Source organism: Dendrobates tinctorius, unplaced genomic scaffold (assembly GCF_039654945.1).
Source record: "Dendrobates tinctorius isolate UK_male_01 unplaced genomic scaffold, ASM3965494v1 ptg000059l, whole genome shotgun sequence".
Taxonomy (NCBI): domain Eukaryota; kingdom Metazoa; phylum Chordata; class Amphibia; order Anura; family Dendrobatidae; genus Dendrobates; species Dendrobates tinctorius.
Window position 1 is genome coordinate 3627463 of NW_027361727.1, and position 25226 is coordinate 3652688.

The following is a 25226-nucleotide window of genomic DNA, read 5'->3' on the forward strand; positions in this document are numbered from 1 at the left end:
AGTGCGCAGGCGCTGGGAAAGGTCAGAGAGGCCCAGCGCCTGTGCACTGCAGGAATATGCTCTGCCCTCAACAGGGCAGATCAGTACGCCTGCGCAGGAGCCACGACACAAAGCAAAGAGGATGACATCGCATGAAGATGGGAGGCGCCGGACCCGGACCTGCGACACTCATCAGACCGGACAGAACCGCCCCCCCCGGGTGACTATAATAAAACTTGGTTTTCTTATCTTCCGGGTTAGATCGGGTGCTTATCTACAGCATTACAGAATGCTGTAGATAAGAACTGAAAGGCAGTGGCCGCAGCTCATTGCTCAAAAACGAGGTGACAGGTTCCCTTTAACCCCCTGGCAACTTCTACTGTACACTTACTGTACTTGCTGCAGGGAGCAGGCGCTGGACAGTCTGCGGCGGGTGTCAGCTGTAATGGCTTGAATGAGAGATAACTCAGATTTCGGCCTTTTAACCCCTTAAGCAGTTGTATAGATGGATGCTCAATCTAGCAGAGAACGCACGACAAATTCCAGCGATACAGCTGCAGCAGGTCAATGGGTTTACATGGTAGCTAAGGGACTAATAGTAAACGCCCCCTTCAATGTTTTCCCATCTTTTTAACCCTTTTAGACCCTTCCTGCAGCATTACAGGAGTATAAAAGGGTAATATGTCAGTAATTAATCAGTCACATGACCAAGTCCCCTAATTGAATATATAGAAACAAAAAATAAAAAAATATATAAACTGTTTAGAAACATAAAAAATTAAATATGAAACTGTGCCCCATTAAAAATGCTTTATGAGTAAAAAATAATAATATATGCACGTATTGCCACAACTGGAAGTACTATACAACTAATGTGTCATTTATAAGGCAAAAGAAAAAAAAAAAAAACACTATAAAGCTATAGAAATTTGGTACTGATATGCCCCCACTGACAAAAAACACGGATTTTATCTATTCCAAAACTGTCACCCCCCCCCAATAAAAAACATGAATTTTATGATGGAGGAGGAGACGCGGGAGGAGGAGACGATGGAGAAGAAGGAGAAGACGGAGAAGGAGATGACAGAAGAGACGGAGACGTCGGAGGAGACGACGGAGACGTCGGAGGAGACGACGGAGACGACGGAGGAGGCGACGGAGGAGGCGACGGAGGAGGCGACGGAGGAGGCGACGGAGGAGGCGACGGAGGAGGCGACGGAGGAGGCGACGGAGGAGGCGACGGAGGAGGCGACGGAGGAGGCGACGGAGTACTGCATGTACCTGAAGAATATAATATAAACATAAGAAACGCGGCCATGTGAATGGGGCAGTAGATCCAGGTGAACAGAAGTCGCCCTGGCTGATCATTTGCCAGCAGAACAAGATACCTGCGAGATTGTGAACGCTGTGTAGAGATGAGCGAGCGTGCTGGGATAAGGCGTTTTCTGAGCATGCTCACGTGCTAAGTGACTTCAGAATGCTCGGATAATATGTTTGAGTCCCTGAGGCTACATGTCTCAAGGCTTTTCGGCAGCTGCAACACATGTAGGGATTACCTGTTTGTTAGGCAATCTCTGCATGTATTGCAGCTGTCGAACAGCCATGAGACATGCAGTATTGGGAACTCGAACATATTATTCGAGCACACCGAAGACACTCAGCACACGAGCATGATCTGAGAACGCTTTATCCCAGCACTTCACTCATCACTAACGCTGTGATCTCCTCCATGGGGCCGTATGACAACCCTCAGCTTCTTTGCACACATTATTTTATGAAGATAAAGTTGGCGACAGTTCCCCTCTACCCCAACACCGAATACTGGGCAGACACCTGTAAATTCTGATCTTTATAAGACAAAAACTGATCCCACTAAACAACACCATCAAGACTGAGCTCACGGGGGACAAGTTATACCGTAGGCAAATTTAATTTCACTGCCCCGTAAATGCCATAACAGCCAGGTAAAGGTCTACCGGCCTCAGGTTTAACCCTCTGTATTCTGGGTAGACGTCCCCTTTAAACACCACTCAACACAACGACAAACCTCATTCTATCAAGCTCTTGAAGCGCGTTTGCCAGGTTGGCCTCTGCTTCCTGCGCCCGGATTTCCATCTGCTTTAACCGTTCATGGACTGATGGGCAGGCGGCCTCGTTTGTGTTGGGGGTTTGTTGGTCATGCTCCATTTCTTCAAAATCTGACCAGAGACAAAGAAAAAAAAAAGAGAGGGAGAAAACGTAGGGCTGTAAAAAGGAAATTAGATGACCGACAACATAGAGTGGAGGAAACCCATTTGTCCTTAAGTTTATAGAATTTGGCAACACAACAGGGCAGATGATCAACATAAAGAGAGCGCGGTCTCGCCACCGACAGCGGGGTCTCGCCACCGACAGCGAGAGCGGGGTCTCGCCAGGACAAGTTTTTGGCTTCTGAATGCAAACAATGTTCACATGGTGAAATGTTATTATGTTATGTAGTAAAGTTGCAGCATATTTGCGTTATACAATGATTACGCTATATTCACATGGGACTGCACAACCTGTTAAAGCTAAGACGGAGCATGCTCCACTGACAATGTGATGTCGACATAGATGCTCTGTATACAGTTGCGTTTCCTCAAAAAGCTTTCTAGTTCTTCAGAGTAAGAGCAAGCAATCAGGAATGATAATTCATGGTTATAATGACCCAGTATCACATGGCACAATTTCACATAATCGGAGCATTTATCTCCACTTTCCAGGAGGCAGATATCGGAGGTTATGGATTATTAGATGGCGGATAATGGGAATGATGATGCAATATTTGTACCAGACCCTTACCATACTGAAGTAATCCATCATCTGGGATGACTGGTTTGAAGTATGCTTCCTTGTCCCAGGGTTTAGGGTTGGTCACGTTGTCGAGGCTCTCCGCAGAGCAGCTCTGCATAAAAACATCAAGCAAAATCACAGGGAGACAAAACAAAATGTTTTGCCACGCCATTGAGCGTGGCTAAACCATTGGACCATATAAACATGCTGGCAAAGTGAGAGATTGTATCATTTTAGCTGGCATAAAGATCACCAGTATCGAGAGCACATCACCGATATAATCAGGAGACATGCTGCCAATTACAGAACGCTGAATGGGGATATAGCAAACTTATTAGCGACTCTTCTGTTCTCATATTCTCATCAGTAGCACCCGTCGGCCATTGAAAACTGGCCACAAAACGAGGTAAAGTCACCTGGCGCTCGTGAATGGGAAGATATCGGTTCATACAGAAAGACCATCATAGTCCTGAGAAGCTGGAGACACTTACCGTAGATCGGATGAAGTTGATGAGTTTAACGAATCCATAGAAATCAAGACCTAAAACAACACAACAATGCAATGACACATGTAATAAAACTGAAACCAGGTGTCTCAAGGGGTGGTACACATACACAGGAAAGTATAGAGGGGGGGTCCGCAACGTCCTTATGTCATAACACAAATGCACCCAATCAGATAACGTAATATTTAAGTAGGTTCTGCAATTTTGTGATATATACATTGAATATCAATTTAGACCTTTTAGGAGCTCTGCTTGCTGTCAATCAATTTACAATTTGGTGCTAAACGATCCTCTGTGAGCTTAAAGGGGATAATTTTGGAAAGCTATTCCCAGTTACAAAAAAAACAAAACAAACTGAGCTTTACTCATCCTCCATTGCTGCTGCAAGTGTCTGCAGCACTGACGTCACGTCGATAGCTCTGCAGCCAATCAGTGAGCTCAGTGACTCAGGCAGAGGGTGGGTGCTGATGAAGGTTCTGAGAAAGAGATTTTACGTTGAGTACCTAAAACCTTCTTTTTCTCCACTTCATTGTGGTCACAGGAAACTATGGGACGTTCAAAAGTAGTCCAAGGGAGGGAACAGAATAACATACCCAGATCAGGTATCGTGACAGACGACCACCGCCTGCAGAACCTTTCTATCTAGACTCGCATCAGGAAAAAGGTATGAAGGGAAGATCAGATAGCACCCATGCAGATCTGGGTTGCAGAGGCCTGGTGGTGAATGGACCAAAAAGCCCCCACCACATGGGCAATGAGCCCTCACTACCGGTGGGGTCGTCAATTCTATACTTCTATGCCTCCAATACGGCAGAGCGGAACTTGCAAGCAATAGTAGACTTGGAGGATGGGATTGCAACGACCTTCAGGAATCATAAAACAAGGAATCGTAGCTTCTGAAGGATGTTGCTCTTGAGAGGTACAGATGTAAGGCTCTGACCAGGTCCAGCTTGTGGAGGGACTGTTCCATAGGAAGGGATAAGGAAGGATAGGATGGAAGGGCGATGTCATCGTTGAGAAACTACCTTGAGGAGTGAGGAAGAGACTGGTCGTAGAACTACTTGTCCTGGTGAAGGGCAAAAAAGGGAGAGAGACATGAGAGGGCCACTAGTTCTAAAACCCACATGATGAGGTGATGGCAACCAGCAACAAACTTTCCAGGAGAGAAGAGAGAGGGCGATGTCTCAAACGGATTCAAAGGAAGGTCCCTGAAGGACACTCAAGACAAGGTTAAAGGTCCCACGAGGAATGATGTGGAAGAACTAAGCGAGCAACTTCCTGTAGGAAGGTCTTGACCTGGGGACGGGAGGCCAAGTTCCGTTGGAACAGGAGTGAGAGTGTAGAGACCTGACCCTTGAGAGAAATGAGAGACAACCCAGACTCTAAGCCTGACTATAGGAATGCAAGGAGAGAAGGCAGAGAAGTGGACATGGGGGCTGTCTGACTGCAATCGCACCAGCGAAAGATGGCTTTCCATGTCTGATGAGAAATGCGAGAGGATGAGGGCTTTCTTGCCTTGATCATGGTCTAGATTTCCTGAGAAGAGAATCTTGCTTCTCTCAAGACTGAGGCTTCAATAGCCAGGCCATTAAATTAAGAGACTGAGAATTCTGGAAGAGGGAACGCTGAGAGAGCAGGTCTGGGCGATCCAGGAGTTTCCAGGGGACGTCTGCAAGCATGTTGACCAACTCTTCGTCCCATGCTCTTTTGGGGCAGTCTGGAGCCACGACAATGACTGGTACCCCATCCATTCGGCATTGATCTTCTTGATGAGTTTGGAAATTAGAGAGAGTGGTGGGAACAAGAACGAAAGGTGGAACGGAGACCAGGGAAAGACCAGGGCGTTGGCTCCAACTGCCAAGAGGTCGCGAGACCTTGACATGAAACGGGGAACGTTTTTGTTCATCTGGGATGTGGATGTTGGGGTTGCTTCACCTCAGAAAGTTTTGGATGAACACAGATGTTTTAAGGGACCACTCAACTGAGGCGAGGCCCAGACGACTTAGGAATTCGGCAGACAAGTTGTCCACCCCTGGAATGTGTTCCGCTGAGATTGCCGACATGTCTTTTGGCCCAAGACAGAATCCGAGAGACTTCTGATCTGATGGAATTGCTCTATGTTCTGCTGATTGTTGGTATATGCCATGGCCGTGGCATTGTCAGATTGAATGCTTACTGCGCGATCCACTAGCAAGTTCTGTCAGTGAAGGAGAGAGAGGTAGATGGCTCAGAATTCCAGAATGTTAATGGGATGAGAAGTCTCCCGGGAGTTTTTGCTCCCCTGGACTGTGTGTCAAAGGAAGACAGCCCCCCATCAGAGAAGGCTGGTATCAATTGTTACAATCTGCCAGTGGAGAGGGAGAAATGATCTCCTGTGCCAAAGGGAAGAAGGGAGAGGTCACCAGGCTAGAGACTGCCTCGCTCAAAGAGGCAGGAAAATGGGGATGGTCCAGGGAGGATATCCTCTTGTGCCATGCTGACAGGAGGACCAGCTGCAAGGGGCACGTGTGAAATGACGCATAAAGGACGGCTTACATTGCTGCAACCATCTTGCCTAGCACACTCATGCAGAGATGAAGGGAACAGGGCGAAGGACACCTGAGAGAGCGAATTCCAGGGAGCAGTGCGGATTTCTTTATTTCTGGAAGATAGACCCTGGAGCGAGCAGTGTAAAATAGCAATCCTTGGAAGACTAGGTGCTGGACTGGGATCATAGATGACTTTGCTGTATTGTTGAGTCAGCCAAGGCGCATGTGTCGAGAGTGGTCTGAAAGCTCTCACAACAGTCCAGGTAGAACGGGGCATTTAACAGGAAGTAGTTGAGATAAGGAATTACTATCCCTTTGGGGCAAAGAACGGCCATGACTGCCGCCATGACCTTCATGATCACTCTGAGCGCTGAGGCTAGACCGAAGGGAGCTGTGAACTGGTAGTGGGAACCATGGACTGGGAAACAGAAATCTCTTAGGCCGGGTGCACACGGTCAGTAATTGGCAGCACTTTGGACGCAGCACATGTCCAATGAGTCCAAAGCGCTGCCAACTTTTGAATGCAGGTGATTCCGCATGTGTTTATTGAACCTTGCGGAATCACCACATCCAATACATTGTACGGCTGACATTTATCTTGCAGATTTATCTCAAGTCTCCGCAAGGTAAATAGACATGCTCCGATCCGGAGAGACGCACAGCATTTCCATCTCCGTGGGTGATGCGTAGGCATTGGTGCACGCATAGTGGACATGGGATTTCTTGGAATTCCATCCACTATGATGTAACATCTGGACACTGCGGGTTGGAAGCTGCGGATGAACGCAGTGTCCAACCTGCAGCATTTACTGACCGTGGGAAAGTAACCTTATGTTCTGAGCAAATTGGAGTGTGGAGGTAGGCATCTTGAATGTTCACCATGAAGAATTCCTCACTGCCACATAGGCAATCATCCAACGGATGGACTGCATTTTGAAGTGTGGGAAATTAACCTGCCAGTTTAAGAGTTCGAGGTACTGGATCAGGCAGACTAAGGTGTCTTTCTTTGGGACCATGTAAAGGATTGAATAGAAACCTGAGAAGCACTCCTGAGCAGGGATGGGTACGATGACGACTGCCTGGAGGGAGAAGGGAATAGATGGCATGACAGAATCCCAGACCCTTGGGGGGGGCAGGACTTAAAGAAGCGCCGGCAGGCAGAGAAGAAATCTCTATTTTGTAATCGGTGGTTACGATCTCCCTGACCCAGGCTTCGTTGACTACAACGCCTGGGTCAAAAAGGCATCACTTTATGCCTATGCAGTTTTATTTAATCCCCTCTTCGAAGAGCGAAACCTTATTTTTCTATTGGCATGGTCATATGAAGAATTGTTGTTGCTTTTTTGCTGGACAAGAAATATCATGTATTGGAACAAAAAAATTCAGAAAAAAAGCAAAACCATTGTTTTTTGGGTTTTGTTTTTACATTGTTCACGGCAGGTAATGGCAAACTTATGTCATCGTATTTATAATTTACATTGTGACAGCACAGAAGACAGATCTGCTGCAGAGGTCTTTGTGGTTTAATGATTTCACAATCACTGGGGCTTCTCCAAAATTGTCATAAAAGACGCCCCCTAGTGGACATTAATAGCGGAGCACAGACTGAGTACCGTGCAAGGAGATCATCTGCTGGATGTCAAACCGATGCTGGGAGCGGCAGTGGGAGAAGGTCTCTTCTGGTGACGAGTGTCTCCTGAGGAGAAGAAAAGCCGCTGATCACGCCAAATATCAAGCACATGTGGGAATACACAAGTGGGCTCTTTACTGTACGTACCTGTCACAGAACAGACACCGGACCTCTACACCAGCACCCCCATCATCCTCATCATCCCATGCGCCATCATCATCCGACAGATCCGGTATGTCCTCAAACTCAACATCATTTAGAGCTGAAACACAAGAAACTACAGATCAGTAACAAATCGGGTGAAGGGATCTCTGTATATCACCGCGGGATCTTCCCTCTGCACACACAACCCCGGCATGAAGGGGAGGGAGGAAGTCCCCTCCGTGTCTGTGCACACAACCCCTGGCATGATGGGGAGTGAGGAAGTTGCACACACAACCATGCCGTGACGGGGAGGGAGTAAGTTCCCTCCGCGCACACAACCCCGCCGTGACGGGAAGGGAGTAAGTTCCCTCCGCGCACACAACCCCGCTGTGACGGGAAGGGAGTAAGTTCCCTCCGCGCACACAACCCCGCTGTGACGGGAAGGGAGTAAGTTCCCTCCGCGCACACAACCCCGGCGTGACGGGGGAAGGGATGTCCCCTCCGCGCACACAACCCCGGCGTGACGGGGGAAGGGATGTCCCTCCGCGCACACAACCCCGGCGTGACGGGGGAAGGGATGTCCCCTCCGCGCACACAACCCCGGCGTGTCGGGGGAAGGGATGTCCCCTCCGCGCACACAACCCCGGCGTGACGGGGGAAGGGATGTCCCCTCCGCGCACACAACCCCGGCGTGACGGGGGAAGGGATGTCCCCTCCGCGCACACAACCCCGGCGTGACGGGGGAAGGGACGTCCCCTCCGCGCACAAAACCCCGGCGTGTCGGGGGAAGGGACGTCCCCTCCGCGCACACAACCCCGGCGTGACGGGGGAAGGGACGTCCCCTCCGCGCACACAACCCCGGCGTGACGGGGGAAGGGACGTCCCCTCCGCGCACACAACCCCGGCGTGACGGGGGAAGGGACGTCCCCTCCGCGCACACAACCCCGGCGTGACGGGGGAAGGGACGTCCCCTCCGCGCACACAACCCCGGCGTGACGGGGGAAGGGACGTCCCCTCCGCGCACACAACCCCGGCGTGACGGGGGAAGGGACGTCCCCTCCGCGCACACAACCCCGGCGTGACGGGGGAAGGGACGTCCCCTCCGCGCACACAACCCCGGCGTGACGGGGGAAGGGACGTCCCCTCCGCGCACACAACCCCGGCGTGACGGGGGAAGGGACGTCCCCTCCGCGCACACAACCCCGGCGTGACGGGGGAAGGGACGTCCCCTCCGCGCACACAACCCCGGCGTGACGGGGGAAGGGATGTCCCCTCCGCGCACACAACCCCGGCGTGACGGGGGAAGGGACGTCCCCTCCGCGCACACAACCCCGGCGTGACGGGGGAAGGGATGTCCCCTCCGCGCACACAACCCCGGCGTGACGGGGGAAGGGATGTCCCCTCCGCGCACACAACCCCGGCGTGACGGGGGAAGGGATGTCCCCTCCGCGCACACAACCCCGGCGTGACGGGGGAAGGGATGTCCCCTCCGCGCACACAACCCCGGCGTGACGGGGGAAGGGATGTCCCCTCCGCGCACACAACCCCGGCCACTTGCTCTCTCAGGAGCGTCACTTTTTGAGCGCAAACATATTTAGCATATATATATATATATATATATATATATATATATTCGAGTCACTGAATCTCCATATGTTGTAGAACAACAAGTGTCAGCACAGCATCCTATATTCCCCCCCAAATAACATAGTGACATCCCGGCCACTCACATGCCGCTCTATGCTGCGCCATCTTGGGTTCTGGCAAATCGATGCCCCGCCCACCAGATTTGTTATGACTAAAGCTGTAAAGGACCTTTGATGACGTCACTGTTATGTGACCGGTCATGTGGTCGGATTGTGCCGCCGTAGAATAAGGCTCGGATTCTAATGGATCGATTCCTGACTGTACCGTCCGCCGCACACAGCGCTGGCCCGAGCAGTCAGGGCTCACCTGCTTACTAAAGGCCGTGTACCCCGGGCATCAGTCAGACAGTGGCCCCGCCCCGCTACACGATGGGTTGTCATAGCAGCTAGGGCCTCAGCAGGCCTCCCTCTTGCTCCTCCTGCAGGCCGCCATCTTGCTCCTCCTGCAGGCCGCCATCTTGCTCCTCTTATAAGCCGCCGTCCTGGTCCTACTGCGGAGCCCGACTGCAGGGTGAGCTCCTAGGACACTGTGGTTTTCACTTCAAGTATTACCGCATTCAGAAACGTTCAATCTACGAAAGTAAAACGTGGGCAACAAATTACATCTGACAGGATCCCTTCACCTATTAACCGCAACAAAATATTCCACTCACGCACCTCAGTGTGACACGTAGACGACGGGAAATTACTAAAACCCTATGTCTATACCTATGGTAGATTTAGATTTGGTAAGCTATGAGGGTTTTAGTATGCACCTGTAAGACGACGCTGTTTCCTCACACTATTAGGGCAGTTTCACACGTCCAGATAATTCCGGTACCGGAGCTATCCGTGTCCGTGTGCATACGGAGGTCATCCTTGTGACATCCGTGTGCTATCTGTACGTCCGTGTGTACCATCCGTGTGCTGTCCGTGTGCCTGTGTCAGTGATTTTGAAAAATTATTTTTAATGTTAACCCTTTGAGTTTTAAAAACGGACACGGATCGCACACGGACAGCATCCGTGTGTGGTACGTGTTTACACGGACCCATTGACTTGTATGGGTCCGTGTGATCCGTGCTGTTGCACAGAAACGGACACACGGGCCGTGAAAACACGCTGACATCTGCAGAGACACATTCATGAGAATGTGTCTATGTGTGTCAGTGTCTCCGGTACATGAGAAAACTGTCACTACACGTACCGGAGACACTGACGTGAAACCGGCCTTTGTTGTGCACCACCTTGCTGTGACACCTGTGGTCGACACTGTGTCCTCATTAGTCGTGCACCTCACTGTGACACGTGGTCGATGCTGCTTCCTCACACTATTAGGCTATGTGCACACGCTGCGGTTTTTGCTGCGGTTTTGCCCGCTGCGGATCTGCAGCAGTTCTGCAGACAGTGTACAGTAGCATGTAAGTCTATGGGATTTACAATCTGCTGTGCACATGCTGCGGATTTTTAACTGTGGAAAAGCTGCGGTTTTGAATCCGCAGAAAGAAATGACGTGACTTCTTTTCTGTGGATTCTGCTGCGGTTTACCATCTCCTCCATTGTAGATGTGATAAACCGCTGGCCAATCCGCAGGTAAAACCGCAGGTCATTTTACCTGCGGTTCCGCAGATACAAATCTGCAGACCAATCCGCAGCGTGTGCACATAGCCTTAGTCGTGCACCTCGCTGTGGCACCTGTAGTTGATGTTGTGTCCTCACACTATTAGTCGTGCACCTCGCTGTGACACGTGGTCGATGCTGCTTCCTCACACTATTAGTCATGCACCTCGCTGTGACACCTGTAGTTGATGTTGTGTCCTCATACTATTAGTCATTCACCTCGCTGTGACACCTGTAGTTGATGTTGTGTCCTCATACTATTAGTCGTGCACCTCGCTGTGACACGTGGTCGATGCTGCTTCCTCACACTATTAGTCATGCACCTCGGTGTGAAACCTGTAGTTGATGTTGTGTCCTCATACTATTAGTCGTGCACCTCGCTGTGACACGTGTAGTCGACGCTGCGTCCTCACGCTATTTGTTGTGCACCTCACTGTGGCACGTGTAGTCGACGCTGCCTCTCACTATGTGCCCTCATGAAGGCATTCACTGACCTCACATCACCGCTCTCATAGGCCATCATTGTGCAGAACAAGACAGTAATGGAAGTCTGTCCTTTTCAGAGACAAGTCCCACTTTTGGAAGCAACGATGGTCGCAGATTGAAAAGGGTTGGGGAAGAGAACCTCCAGCGGTGAAATCAAAAAGGAAAGTAATATTTTTGTAAAGAAATTAAAAACTTTTATTTGGTACATTTTACATTAACCCCTTAGTGACAGAGCCAATTTGGTAATTAATGACCAAGCCAATTTTTACAATTCTGACCACTGTCACTTTATGAGGTTATAGCTCTGGAATGCCTCAACAGATCCCACTGATTCTGAGACTGTTTTTTCTTGACATATTGTACTTCATGTTAGAAATTATACCACTTCGGTATAACTTGCGTTTATGAAAAAAAAGGAAATGTAGCAAAAATTTTGAAAATTTTGCAATTTTCAAAGTTTTACTTTTTGTGCCCTTAGAGGGTCCTGTTACACAAAATAGTTAATAAATAACATTTCCCACATGTCGACGTTACATTAGCAAAATTTTGTAAATGTAATTTTTTTTCGTTACAACGTTATAAGGGTTAAAAGTTGACCAGCAATTTCTCATTTTTCCAGCAAAATTTACAAAACCATTTTTTTTAGGGACCACCTCACATTTGAAGTGAGTTTGGGGGGGGGGGTCAGAATAACAGAAAATACCCAAAAGTGACACCATTCTAAAAACTGCACCCCTTAAGGTGATTGCAACACTAGGGTCGGTAAAAAACAACCCGAATCATGTTCAGTAGCTGAGACCCAGGAAAATTTTCGACGCTGGGGGGCGCTATACACTTGTTTGTCAGCGCTGTTAAAAAGCGGCACTGAGGAATAAGTATCCTTAACTGCTGCCGTTAAAAGGTGTATCCGCGGTTGTTAAGGGGTTAAAAAAAGACATAGATCTTGGTCACCACAACCTGGGATGAACAACCAACGCGTTTCATCTAAGAGCCTTAATCATGGTATGATCCATGTCTTTTTAGTGTACTAGTACACCAAATAAAAGTTTTTCTTTTTTTTAAAAAGACTACTTTCCTTTTTTATTTCATCGCTGGAGGTTCTCTTCCCCCACCCTTTTCTATTTGCTGACGTCCAAGACTGAGACGGCTCCAGGCGAAGTTACTTCATCCTGCAAGGTGCTGCAACAGATGGTGAGCAGACTTTTTTCCCCATTATTTTCCATCTATTGTTTTCGATGGTTACAGACTGGTCTAATGTACAAAAACCTATGAAGAAGGGAAGCTCAAGCCCAATCAAATAAAAAGAAAATCTTTATTTATACACTATATATATATATATATATATATATATATATATATATATATATATTGTAGGGATTTAACTCGCTCAGGAGCAACGGGAGACAATCAGGAGGCACGTTCCTTTAAAAGTTCATAGGGTTTATTGCTCCATAACCCATAAACCAGCACATAACATAAGGAATAGCCTTTAGCTCAGGCGAAAGTAAGTATAAGTGTCCATTGTTTCAGGCTCAGTCCCGGAGCCTCAGCAAACACAGGAGGCTTATGTCTGATACTTACCTACGACCCGCTCCCCCGCTGGCTATCGCTGATCGCGCGAGAACATCCTGGACTGTTACTCATCGTCAGCTTCCTGCGGCACTTCCTGTGGAGAGACGAGCGTGGAGCCGGGCGGGAGGATGTCAGGATCGCCTAGTGTGACAGGTAAGTAGCGACCCCCGACCCCTGCGTTGTCGCTGGTGAGATCTGCCTGTGTGGTAGCTCACTAGTGACCACTTAGCGATGCACCAGCGATCCTGACCGCGTCATATCGCTGGTCGGGATCGCTTGTGCATCGCTAAGTGTGACATTACCTTCAGGCGAAAGTAAGTATAAGTGTCCATTGTTTCAGGCTCAGTCCCGGAGCCTCAGCAAACACAGGAGGCTTATCCCTCCTCACATACAGCCAATCTACATAGGCCTCCCCGGGTCAGCAGCCTCAGCACGTGGTCTTCAGGAGGGTAGCACACCTTCCACCACATAGGCCTGCCGGGACCTTCCACATGGCCCAATCAGATCCATGCACTCATGTGACCGGACCTCAGGTAGCTTATATGGTCCATAACCAGACCCACAGGTGATCACATGGCTATGACCTCACTAAAGGTCCTATTACACACAGCCACACATATACTTTATTATGACACTTTTAAACACACCCCTGGGTGGATTTGTAGGTAACCAGGTCCGCCCATCTCTCTAGTTACCTGGAGACTTCTCCCTTATACATTGAAGCAACACCTCAGCAATATCATTGCTGAACAACACATAAGTCTCCATCCCAAAGCCACCCACTTTGGGATACATTATGGCCATTCCGTATTCTGCCATTCATCCTTTCTCCTGGGACATCCACACAGCGCCCCCTAGCGGACTCAGTGGTTACTACACCACATACCTCCCCTCTCTGTTCAAACTTGTGGGGTTGAACACATAACATCACATCAGGGTCTCGCGACCGGGCACTCACTACACCTTGCCCCACAGGTCGAGAGAACCGTCTCCATCTGTCATACGACCTCGTTCCTACGTTAGACCTCCCCCGCCTCCAGCGGTCAGAATATCGGTCATTGGCTTTGGCCATCCAGTCACGGTCTGTCTGCGTCGTCAGACACTGGTTAATCACCATCCTTTCTCTATCTAAGCGTCTTGTAACATGGTACCCCACCACATCTAAGTTTACTTTTCAGTGCATTAACCTCACAGTTCTTTGCATCTGCTGTCTCTGTAGTTACCTCCAGTTCACACTGTAAATCTATGGTGTAACGTATTGGCACGTTGAGCCTCTTTCTCTGCTTCTTCCACCTGGCGTTTCAACTGTTTCAGACGCACATCATTTCCCTCCGCCAGGTCTTGGTACTGCTCAGAATTACGCCTTTCATCATCCATTTGCCTTAGTACAACCTTCAGTTTTTTCTCCGTACGACGTACTTGTTTGCTAGCAGATTGTCGCACTTTAATTTCTGCATCAAGCTGTTCCTCCAGTAGTGCAACCTTTGCTTCTAAGTCCTTATTCTGGCAAACTAATTGCCCACGGGCATTCTCATACTTCTGACCATTACTACGTTCTGTCTTTAGATCAGCATCCATCTGGTCAACCTGAAAGTGTGGCCTTTCTCAGCTTGTCATTGGCTAATTCAACGATGCCGTGTTCTTCCTCCACTTCTTCAAGCTGAACAATGCGAGACTCTAACCGCCTCTTTTCTTCCAAAGCCAGAGCACTTTCACTTCTGTTGTTGGCAATCACATCAGCCAGTTCATCTCTTTCCTGCTGTGCTTGTCTTTTAGCACACTCTGCAGCAGCAAGCTCCATCTGCAAACGAATCACCTCTGCTTCCATACTTTTCAGTTTCTTTTTGTCTTCACCCTGTTCCTTACTCAGGCCTGGCCGCTGTAAGTCTTCGTCCCACTTCTTGTCCCGCAGAAGACCTCTTACAGTTTCTGTTAGTACTCCTACCTCTTCTCTGAGGGACTTATTCAGACCTTGCCACGATGCCAGGTGACCTTTGGGCTCGAAGACTTCTTTCTCTAGCTCATCCAGTCTGTGCTCCCTTTCTCTCTCAGAGCCACAGTCACCCCTAGAGTCTGAGTCACGCCGATCATCCGAGTCAACCCTCCAGTTACCCTCTGACCGTGTGTCCACTCCAGTCACCTCATCTCCCAGCCCACCATCTGTCTCATCACGAGATGTCAGGTCCGTCAGTTGGGCAGATGTACTTCTTCTTCCAGTCACTTCTACATCAGACCTGTCCACTTTAGGAGGCGTCACCGTCTCAATGTCTGTTAATCCAACAGTAGAAACGTCTCCCTCATTCGACCATACATCATCAAACAACACAAAGTCCCTGCCCCTCTCCAAGGCATAGACTAAGTCATGTGGTATCCCGCCCCCTTGGCACGCAACACCTTTGGTCCCCTCGATCATTACTCGGTCTACTGCATAGTTCACCATGACCCCATGTTTACAGCAAACCCTGGCGTTTTTCTCGGTCAGAGACAAAACGAGAGAAGTTCCTGTCAGAGTCACCTGACTCTCTGAGTCCAGTCTACCAGAGACTCCTTCCCAGTGCAGCATCACGGTACACACCTGTGGCCCGTCATTATCCGGAAAATACATGCCGCACTCCTCAAAACTCATACAGACACACTGCGGTTCCCCAGACATACCCACTGAGGCAACCAGTGCTGTCATTTCCTGAACCACCCCAATTTGGGTCGCCGCCCCCTCCCGGGACTCCACCCCTTTTTGGGTTACCACCCCAATTTGGGTCACCGCCCCCCTGTGGGACTCCACTTCTTTTTGGGTTACCACCCCAATTTGGGTCACCGCCCCCTTCTGGGACTCCACCCATTTTGTGCTACCACCCCCTTTTGGGACTCCACCCCCTTTTGGGCTACCACCCCCTTTCGGGATTTCCCCATGTCTGTTCTGCAGAACTTCTTATGCCACAGTTCACACAGTACAGTTTATGTCTCTTACGATACCACACAGGTTCTTGCTGGCACCACCACAGCTCCTGCTGTCACCGATCACCGACACCACCGGTTGCTGTTCACACAGAGGCTGGTGTCCTCTTCGTAACCCCGCCGAGTTACAGGAAGCCGCTTGTCCCCTTCGTAACTTCGCCGAGTTACCGGAAGCCGCTTGTCCCCTTCATAACCCCGCCGAGTTACAGGAAGCCGCTTGTCACCTTCTTGACTCCCACTGAGCCACCGCAGGCAGAGTTGAGAAAAGAAGGAAAAAAAAAAAACACCACAAAAACTCACGTGTCCTGTCTGTGTGCTATTCAGGACGTTCCGTCTCCGCCTGAGACCGTCCAAGACACGGCGCACCGGGTGCTATTCAGGGAGCCGACCCTCCTCCCAGGGTTTCCCAACACACAGGCCTCACCAGGTCCAGGGGCTCGGCGGGTGCTATTCAGGATATCCGTCTTCACTTGAGACTGCCCAACACTCACGCCTCACCAGGTCCAAGGTCATACCACGTGCTCCAGGGATCCGATTCTTCTCCTAGAACCTCCCAGCACAGACCCTCCAGGACCTTGCTCACTGAACCCTCTAGGTACACAGTCTTACTCAATGACCCTGGTCAGTACAACACGGATTCCTGTCCGTTACCTGCTGGTGTCAGCCACACAGGTTCTCGGGTACCTCTTCTCTGCATAGACACCCTAGCACAATTCACAGTCTCTTTCTCACTGACCCCGGTCAGTATTACTCACGGTTTTCCAGACCGTCTGCTCTCCTGGCTCAGAGCCGCCAGTACGGCAACATGTGCTTCTTGGAACCGCTGCCCGCATTCTCCACCAATTGTAGGGATTCAACTCGCTCAGGAGCAACGGGAGACAATCAGGAGGCACATTCCTTTAAAAGTTCATAGGGTTTATTGCTCCATAACCCATAAACCAGCACATAACATAAGGAATAGCCTTTAGCTTAAGGTACTGTCACACTTAGCGATATCGCTAGCAATATCGCTATAACTTGTAACGTTATAGCGATATCGCTATGTCTGATACTTACCTACGACCCGCTCCCCCGCTGGCTATCGCTGATCGCGCGAGAACGTCCAGGACTGTTTCTCGTTGTCAGCTTCCTGCGGCGCTTCCTGTGGAGAGACGAGCGTGGAGCCGGGCGGGAGGATGTCAGGATCGCCTAGTGTGACAGGTAAGTAGCGACCCCCGACCCCTGCGATGTCGCTGGTGAGATCTGCCTGTGTGGCAGCTCACTAGCGACCACTTAGCGATGCACCAGCGATCCTGACCGCGTCATATCGCTGGTCGGGATCGCTGGTGCATCGCTAAGTGTGACATTACCTTCAGGCGAAAGTAAGTATAAGTGTCCATTGTTTCAGGCTCAGTCCTGGAGCCTCAGCAAACACAGGAGGCTTATCCCTCACATACAGCCAATCTACATAGGCATCCCCGGGTCAGCAACCTCAGCACGTGGTCTTCAGGAGGGTAGCACACCTTCCACCACATAGGCCTGCCGGGACCTTCCACATGACCCAATCAGATCCATGCGCTCTCTCTCATGTGACCGGACCTCAGGTACCCTATATGGTCCATAACCACACCCACAGGTGATCACATGGCTATGACCTCACTAAAGGTCCTATTACACACAGCCACACATATACTTTATTATGACACTCTTAAACACACCCCTGGGTGGGTTTGTAGGTAACCAGAACCCGCCCATCTCTCTAGTTACCTGGAGACTTCTCCCTTATACATTGAAGCAACACCTCAGCAATATCCTTGCTGAACAACACATAAGTCTCTGTTGTTGTGAGTTCATTTTCCCCTCCGTCACTGAGGCCTGGTGAACTCCCTATTCTAGTAAAGGAAGGTAGTGAGCCTGATTATCAGGCACCTGGGACTAATGAAGACGATTGGCTGAGTGGAGTCACTGACTGGATTTAAGGCAGCCTACGCCCTTTCTGCCCTGCGGGTGATTCCTCTGTGGCCTCTTGGACACCAGTCTGATTCCTGCTCTCCTAAAGCTAAGTTTTCTGTTTTGCCTTTTTGCATCTAAGATTTGTTTTTGTTTTTCTTGCTTTTTGGATTCTGCCACTCCCTGCTGGAGTGTGCAGTGTTCCCTGAGCTCTGTCTTCTGAAAGTACCTGAGTGCTGATTTAGTTGTTGAAGCTTAGTTGCTTCAGGGCCTTTTTTATATCAGCTTGTTGGCTTTTGTTCTCTGATAGGGTTTTGGCAGATTGCAGACAGCAGCCTTCCTATCCGTTCCTATCTAGGTAGTTTTTGGGCCCCGTCTTTGCTCAGCCTGTCTTTCTGTCTGTGTAAGTGTTTTCATCTTGCTTCACCGTCATTATATGTGGGGGGCTGCCTATTGCTTTGGGGTCTGCTCTGGGGCAGTTAGATTTCCCCTTTCCTTCTTTAGGCCTATGTATCTCTCCGACTGTGATCGAGGGGTCTAGGTCATCGTAGGAACCCCCCACGGCTACTGCTAGTTGTGTTGATAGGTTCAGGGGTCTGCAATCTGATAGTTGCCAACTTCTCTGGTTTTCAGGACTTAGCTAGCATTTCTGTTTTTGCCTCCTACGGTGACTCAATCATAACAAGTCTCCATCCCAAAGCCACCCACTTTGGGATACATAACGGCCATTCTGTATTCTGCCATTCATCCTTTCTCCTGGGACATCCACATAGCGTCCCCTAGCGGACTCAGTGGTTTCTACACCACAATATATATATATATATATATATATATATACATACACACACACAGGGTGGTCCAAAAGTAGGTGGCCAGTATGTGTAATAGGGTCATGAAGGGGGAGATTTATCAAACATGGTGTAAAGTGAAACTGACTCAGTTGCCCTTAGCAACCAATAAGTATCTCGAAATTCTAAGGCTATGTGCACACACTGCAGATTCACCTGCGGGTTTTTTTCCGAGGAACCGCAGGTAAAACCGCAGGTAAAGTGACCTGCGGTTTTGCTGCGGTTTGGCCTGCGGTTTTGCCCTGCGGTTTCACACCTCTACTATGTTAAAGGTGTGAAACCGCAGCAGAATCCGCAGAAACAACTAACATGCTGCGGAAAAAAAACCGCGTGGAAAAAACCGCAGCGTGAGCACTGCGGTTTTGAAAACCCATAGGCTAACATGGTAAAGTACCATGTCTGCGGAACTGCTGCGGTTCCGCAGGGCCAAAACCGCAGCGGAACCGCAGCAAAAACCGCAGCGTGTGCACATAGCCTAATGAATCAAGTTCTTCCCCAGTTACAGCAATAGCCTAATTCAAATTACCTTTATTTCGAACAAGATGGGGCCCCTCCACATTATTCAAGAATAGACTGCAAGTATCTTGATGAAACATATCCTAATAAATGGATTGGCCGGCGCGTTCACCAGACTTGACCCCAATGGATTTTTTCTTTTGGGGAGTACTCAAGGACAAAGTTTATAGTCAAAAACCAAAAAGTGTCAGTGATTTGAAAAATTACATAAGAGATGCATTTCAAGAAATTAATACCTAAAGAGACCTGTGCAAAAACGTTTGTCGAAGCGTAAGAGGCAGACTTCAAAGCTCTGCAAATTGTGATGGAAAACAGTTTGAGCACCTGCGCTGATAACATTTAAGGGCTTTTGTATTATTGTGCAGAATAAAATTTCATTGTCAATGTTATGCTTGTGTTAGTAAATATAATTTTATATATAAATCAAAATAAATATTTTCTGTCCGCCTACTTTTGGACCTATATATATATACACACAGTTGTGGCCAAAAGTATTGACACCCCTGCAATTTTGTCAGATAATACTCAGTTTCTTCCTGGAAATGATTGCAAACACAAATTCTTTGGTATTATTATCTTCATTTGATTTGTCTTAAATGAAAAAAACAAGAGAATGAAGCAAAAAGCAAAACATTGATCATTTCACACAAAACTCCAAAAATGGGCCAGACAAAAGTATTGGCACCCTCAGCCTAATACCTGGTTGCACAACCTTTAGCCAAAATAACTGCGACCAACCGCTTCCGGTAACCATCAATGAGTTTCTTACAATGCTCTGCTGGAATTTTAGACCATTCTACTTTGACAAACTGCTCCAGGTCCCTGATATTAGAAGGGTGCCTTCTCCAAACTGCCATTTTTAGATCTCTCCACAGGTGTTCTATGGAATTCAGGTCTGGACTCATTGCTGGCCACCTTAGAAGTCTCCAGTGCTTTCTCTCAAACCATTTTCTAGTGCTTTTTGAAGTGTGTTTTGGGTCATTGTCCTGCTGGAAGACCCATGACCTCTGAGGGAGACCCAGCTTTCTCACACTGGGCCCTACATTATGCTGCAAAATTTGTTGGTAGTCTTCTGACTTCATAATGCCATGCACACGGTCAAGCAGTCCAGTGCCAGAGGCAGCAAAGCAACCCCAAAACATCAGGGAACCTCCGCCATGTTTCACTGTAGGGACCGTGTTTTTTCTTTGAATGCCTCTTTTTTTCTCCTGTAAACTCTATGTTGATGCCTTTGCCCAAAAAGCTCTACTTTTGTCTCATCTGACCAGAGAACATTCTTCCAAAACGTTTTAGGCTTTTTTAGGTAAGTTTTGGCAAACTCCAGCCTGGCTTTTTTATGTCTCGGGGTAAGAAGTGGGGTCTTCCTGGGTCTCCTACCATACAGTCCCTTTTCATTCAGATGCCAACGGATAGTACGGGTTGACACTGTTGTACCCTCGGACTGCAGGGCAGCTTGAACTTGTTTGGATGTTAGTCAAGGTTCTTTATCCAACATCCGCACAATCTTGCGTTGAAATCTCCTGTCAATTTTTCTTTTCCGTCCACATCTAGGGAGGTTAGACACAGTGCCATGGGCTTTAAACTTCTTGATGACACTGGGCACGGTAGACACAGGAACATTCAGGTCTTTGGAGATGGACTTCTAGCCTTGAGATTGCTCATGCTTCCTCACAATTTGGTTTCTCAAGTCCTCAGACAGTTCTTTGGTGTTCTTTCTTTTCTCCATGCTCAATGTGGTACACACAAGGACACAGGACAGAGGTTGAGTCAACTTTAATCCATGTCAACTGGCTGCAAGTGTGATTTAGTTATTGCCAACACCTGTTAGGTGCCACAGGTAAGTTACAGGTGCTGTTAATTACACAAATTAGAGAAGCATCACATGATTTTTCGAACAGTGCCAATACTTTTGTCCACCATCTTTTTTTATGTTTGGTGTGGAATTATATCCAATTTGGCTTTAGGACAATTATTTTTGTGTTTTTTCATTTAAGACAAATTAAATGAAGATAATAATAACAAAGAATTTGTGTTTGCAATCATTTTCAGGAAGAAACTGAGTATTATTTGACAAAATTGCAGGGGTGTCAATACTTTTGGCCACAACTGTATATATATATATATATATATATATATATATATATACACAGTGGGGCAAAAAAGTATTTAGTCAGTCAGCAATAGTGCAAGTTCCACCACTTAAAAAGATGAGAGGCGTCTGTAATTTACATCATAGGTAGACCTCAACTATGGGAGACAAACTGAGAAAAAAAAAATCCAGAAAATCACATTGTCTGTTTTTTTTTTCATTTTATTTGCATATTATGGTGGAAAATAAGTATTTGGTCAGAAACAAGCAATCAAGATTTCTGGCTCTCACAGACCTGTAACTTCTTCTTTAAGAGTCTCCTCTTTCCTCCACTCATTACCTGTAGTAATGGCACCTGTTTAAACTTGTTATCAGTATAAAAAGACACCTGTGCACACCCTCAAACAGTCTGACTCCAAACTCCACTATGGTGAAGACCAAAGAGCTGTCAAAGGACACCAGAAACAAAATTGTAGCCCTGCACCAGGCTGGGAAGACTGAATCTGCAATAGCCAACCAGCTTGGAGTGAAGAAATCAACTGTGGGAGCAATAATTAGAAAATGGAAGACATACAAGACCACTGATAATCTCCCTCGATCTGGTGCTCCACGCAAAATCCCACCCCGTGGGGTCAGAATGATCACAAGAACGGTGAGCAAAAATCCCAGAACCACGCGGGGGGACCTAGTGAATGAACTGCAGAGAGCTGGGACCAATGTAACAAGGCCTACCATAAGTAACACACTACACCACCATGGACTCAGATCCTGCAGTGCCAGACGTGTCCCACTGCTTAAGCCTGTACATGTCCGGGCCCGTCTGAAGTTTGCTAGAGAGCATTTGGATGATCCAGAGGAGTTTTGGGAGAATGTCCTATGGTCTGATGAAACCAAACTGGAACTGTTTGGTAGAAACACAACTTGTCGTGTTTGGAGGAAAAAGAATACTGAGTTGCATCCATCAAACACCATACCTACTGTAAAGCATGGTGGTGGAAACATCATGCTTTGGGGCTGTTTCTCTGCAAAGGGGCCAGGACGACTGATCCGGGTACATGAAAGAATGAATGGGGCCATGTATTGTGAGATTTTGAGTGCAAACCTCCTTCCATCAGCAAGGGCATTGAATATGAAACGTGGCTGGGTCTTTCAACATGACAATGATCCAAAGCACACCGCCAGGGCAACGAAGGAGTGGCTTCGTAAGAAGCATTTCAAGGTCCTGGAGTGGCCTAGCCAGTTTCCAGATCTCAACCCTATAGAAAACCTTTGGAGGGAGTTGAAAGTCCGTGTTGCCAAGCGAAAAGCCAAAAACATCACTGCTCTAGAGGAGATCTGCATGGAGGAATGGGCCAACATACCAACAACAGTGTGTGGCAACCTTGTGAAGACTTACAGAAAACGTTTGACCTCTGTCATTGCCAACAAAGGATATATCAAAAAGTATTGAGATGAAATTTTGTTTCTGACCAAATACTTATTTTCCACCATAATATGCAAATAAAATGAAAAAAAAACAGACAATGTGATTTTCTGGATTTTTTTTTCTCAGTTTGTCTCCCATAGTTGAGGTCTACCTATGATGTAAATTACAGATGCCTCTCATCTTTTTAAGTGGTGGAACTTGCACTATTGCTGACTGACTAAATACTTTTTTGCCCCACTGTATATATATATATATATATATATATATATATATATATATACACTCACTGGCCACTTTATTAGGTACACCTGTCCAACTGTGTGTTAAGACTTAATTTCTAATCAGCCAATCACATGGCGGCAACTCAGTGCATTTAGGCATGTAGACATGGTCAAGACAATCTCCTGCAGTTCAAACCGAGCATCAGTATGGGGAAGAAAGGTGATTTGAGTGCCTTTGAACGTGGCATGATTGTTGGTGCCAGAAGGGCTGGTCTGAGTATTTCAGAAACTGCTGATCTACTGGGATTTTAACGCACAACCATCTCTAGGGTTTACAGAGAATGGTCCGAAAAAGAAAAAAAATCCAGTGAGCGGCAGTTCTGTGGCCGGAAATGCCTTGTTGATGCCAGAGGTCAGAGGAGAATGGGCATACTGGTTCGAGCTGATAGAAAGGCAACAGTGACTCAAATTGCCACCCGTTACAACCAAGGTAGGCAGAAGAGCATCTCTGAACGCACAGTGCGTCGAACTTTGAGGCAGATGGGCTACAGCAGCAGAAGACCACACTGGGTACCACTCCTCTCAGCTAAGAACAGGCATCTGATGGCTACTTTCAGCAGGATAATGCGCCATGTCATAAAGCTCGAATCATCTCAGATTGGTTTCTTGAACATGACAATGAGTTCACTGTACTCAAATGGCCTCCTCAGTCACCAGATCTCAATCCAATAGAGCATCTTTGGGATGTGGTGGAACGGGAGATTCGCATCAGGGATGTGCAGCCGACAAATCTGCGCCAACTGTGTGATGCCATCATGTCAATATGGTCCAAAATCTCTGAGGAATGCTTCCAGCACCTTGTTGAATCTCTGCCACGAAGAATTGAGGCAGTTCTGAAGGCAAAAGGGGGTCCAACCCGTTACTAGCATGGTGTACCTAATAAAGTGGCCAGTGAGTGTATATATACACACAAAGTACAGACCAAAAGTTTGGACACACCTTCTCATTCAAAGAGTTTTCTTTATTTGCATGACTATGAAAATTGAAGATTCACTCTGAAGGCATCAAAACTATGAATTAACACATGTGGAATTATATAATTAACAAAAAAGTGTGAAACAACTGAAAATATGTCTTATATTCTAGGTTCTTCAAAGTAGCCACCTTTTGCTTTGATTACTGCTCTGCACACTCTTGGCATTCTCTTGATGAGCTTCAAGAGGTAGTCACCGGAAATGGTCTTCCAACAGTCTTGAAGGAGTTCCCAGAGATACTTAGCACTTGTTGGCCCTTTTACCTTCACTCTGCAGTCCAGCTCACTCCAAACCATCTCGATTGGGTTCAGGTCTGGTGACTGTGAAGGTCAAGTCATCTGGCGTAGCACCCCATCACTCTCCTTCTTAGCCATTACACAGCCTGGAGGTGTGTTCGGGGTCATTGTCCTGTTGAAAAATAAATGGTCCAACTAAACGCAAACCGGATGGAATAGCATGCCGCTGCAAGATGCTGTGGTAGCCATGCTGGTTCAGTATGCCTTCAATTTTGAATAAATCCCCAACAGTGTCACCAGCAAAGCACCCCCACACCATCACACCTCCTCCTCCATGCTTCACAGTGGGAACCAGGCATGTAGAGTCCATCCGTTCACCTTTTCTGCGTCGCACAAAGACACGGTGGTTGGAACCAAAGATCTCACATTTGGACTCATCAGGCCAAAGCACAGATTTCCACTGGTCTAATGTCCATTCCTTGTGTTCTTTAGCCCAAACAAGGCTCTTCTGCTTGTTGCCTGTCCTTAGCAGTGGTTTCCTAGCAGCTATTTTACCATGAAGGCCTGCTGCACAAAGTCTCCTCTTAACAGTTGTTTTAGAGATGTGTCTGCTGCTAGAACTCTGTGTGGCATTGACCTGGTCTCTAATCTGAGCTGCTGTTAACCTGCGATTTCCGAGGCTGGTGACTTGGATGAACTTATCCTCTGCAGCAGAGGTGACTCTTGGTCTTCCTTTCCTGGGGCGGTCCTCATGTGAGCCAGTTTCTTTGTAGCACTTGATGGCTTTTGCCACTGCACTTGGAGACACTTTCAAAGTTTTCCCAATTTTTCGGACTGACTAACCTTCATTTCTTAAAGTAATGATGGCCACTCGTTTTTCTTTACTTAGAATTTGTATTATGGCAAGAAAAAAGCTGCTAATAGTCTATTCAGTAGGACTATCAGCTGTGTATCCACCAGACTTCTGCACAACACAACTGATGGTCCCAACCCCATTTATAGGCAAGAAATCCCACGTATTAAACCTGACAGGGCACACCTGTGAAGTGAAAACCATTTCCGGTGACTACCTC

At 47.8% G+C, this 25226-nt stretch overlaps 1 protein-coding gene across 2 annotated transcripts in view; it reads right to left on the bottom strand.

Annotated features, from left to right (window-relative positions):
- PRMT3 (protein arginine methyltransferase 3) overlaps positions 1-9702 on the bottom strand; it is a 127309-nt gene extending 117607 nt beyond the window's left edge. The window contains exons 1-6 of one of the 2 annotated variants that reach the window (XM_073578311.1): positions 9552-9702; positions 7602-7716; positions 7438-7520; positions 3282-3331; positions 2800-2902; positions 2027-2177 (exon numbers count right to left, since the gene is read on the bottom strand). In XM_073578311.1, coding sequence (XP_073434412.1) covers positions 2027-2177; positions 2800-2902; positions 3282-3331; positions 7438-7453 — 320 coding nt within the window. In that variant the 5' untranslated portion in view covers positions 7454-7520; positions 7602-7716; positions 9552-9702. Of the gene's footprint in view, positions 1-2026; positions 2178-2799; positions 2903-3281; positions 3332-7437; positions 7521-7601; positions 7717-9328; positions 9525-9551 lie in introns of those variants that run through there. The other variant, XM_073578310.1, reaches the window with a different exon arrangement.
- Positions 9703-25226: the final 15524 nt, after the last annotated feature.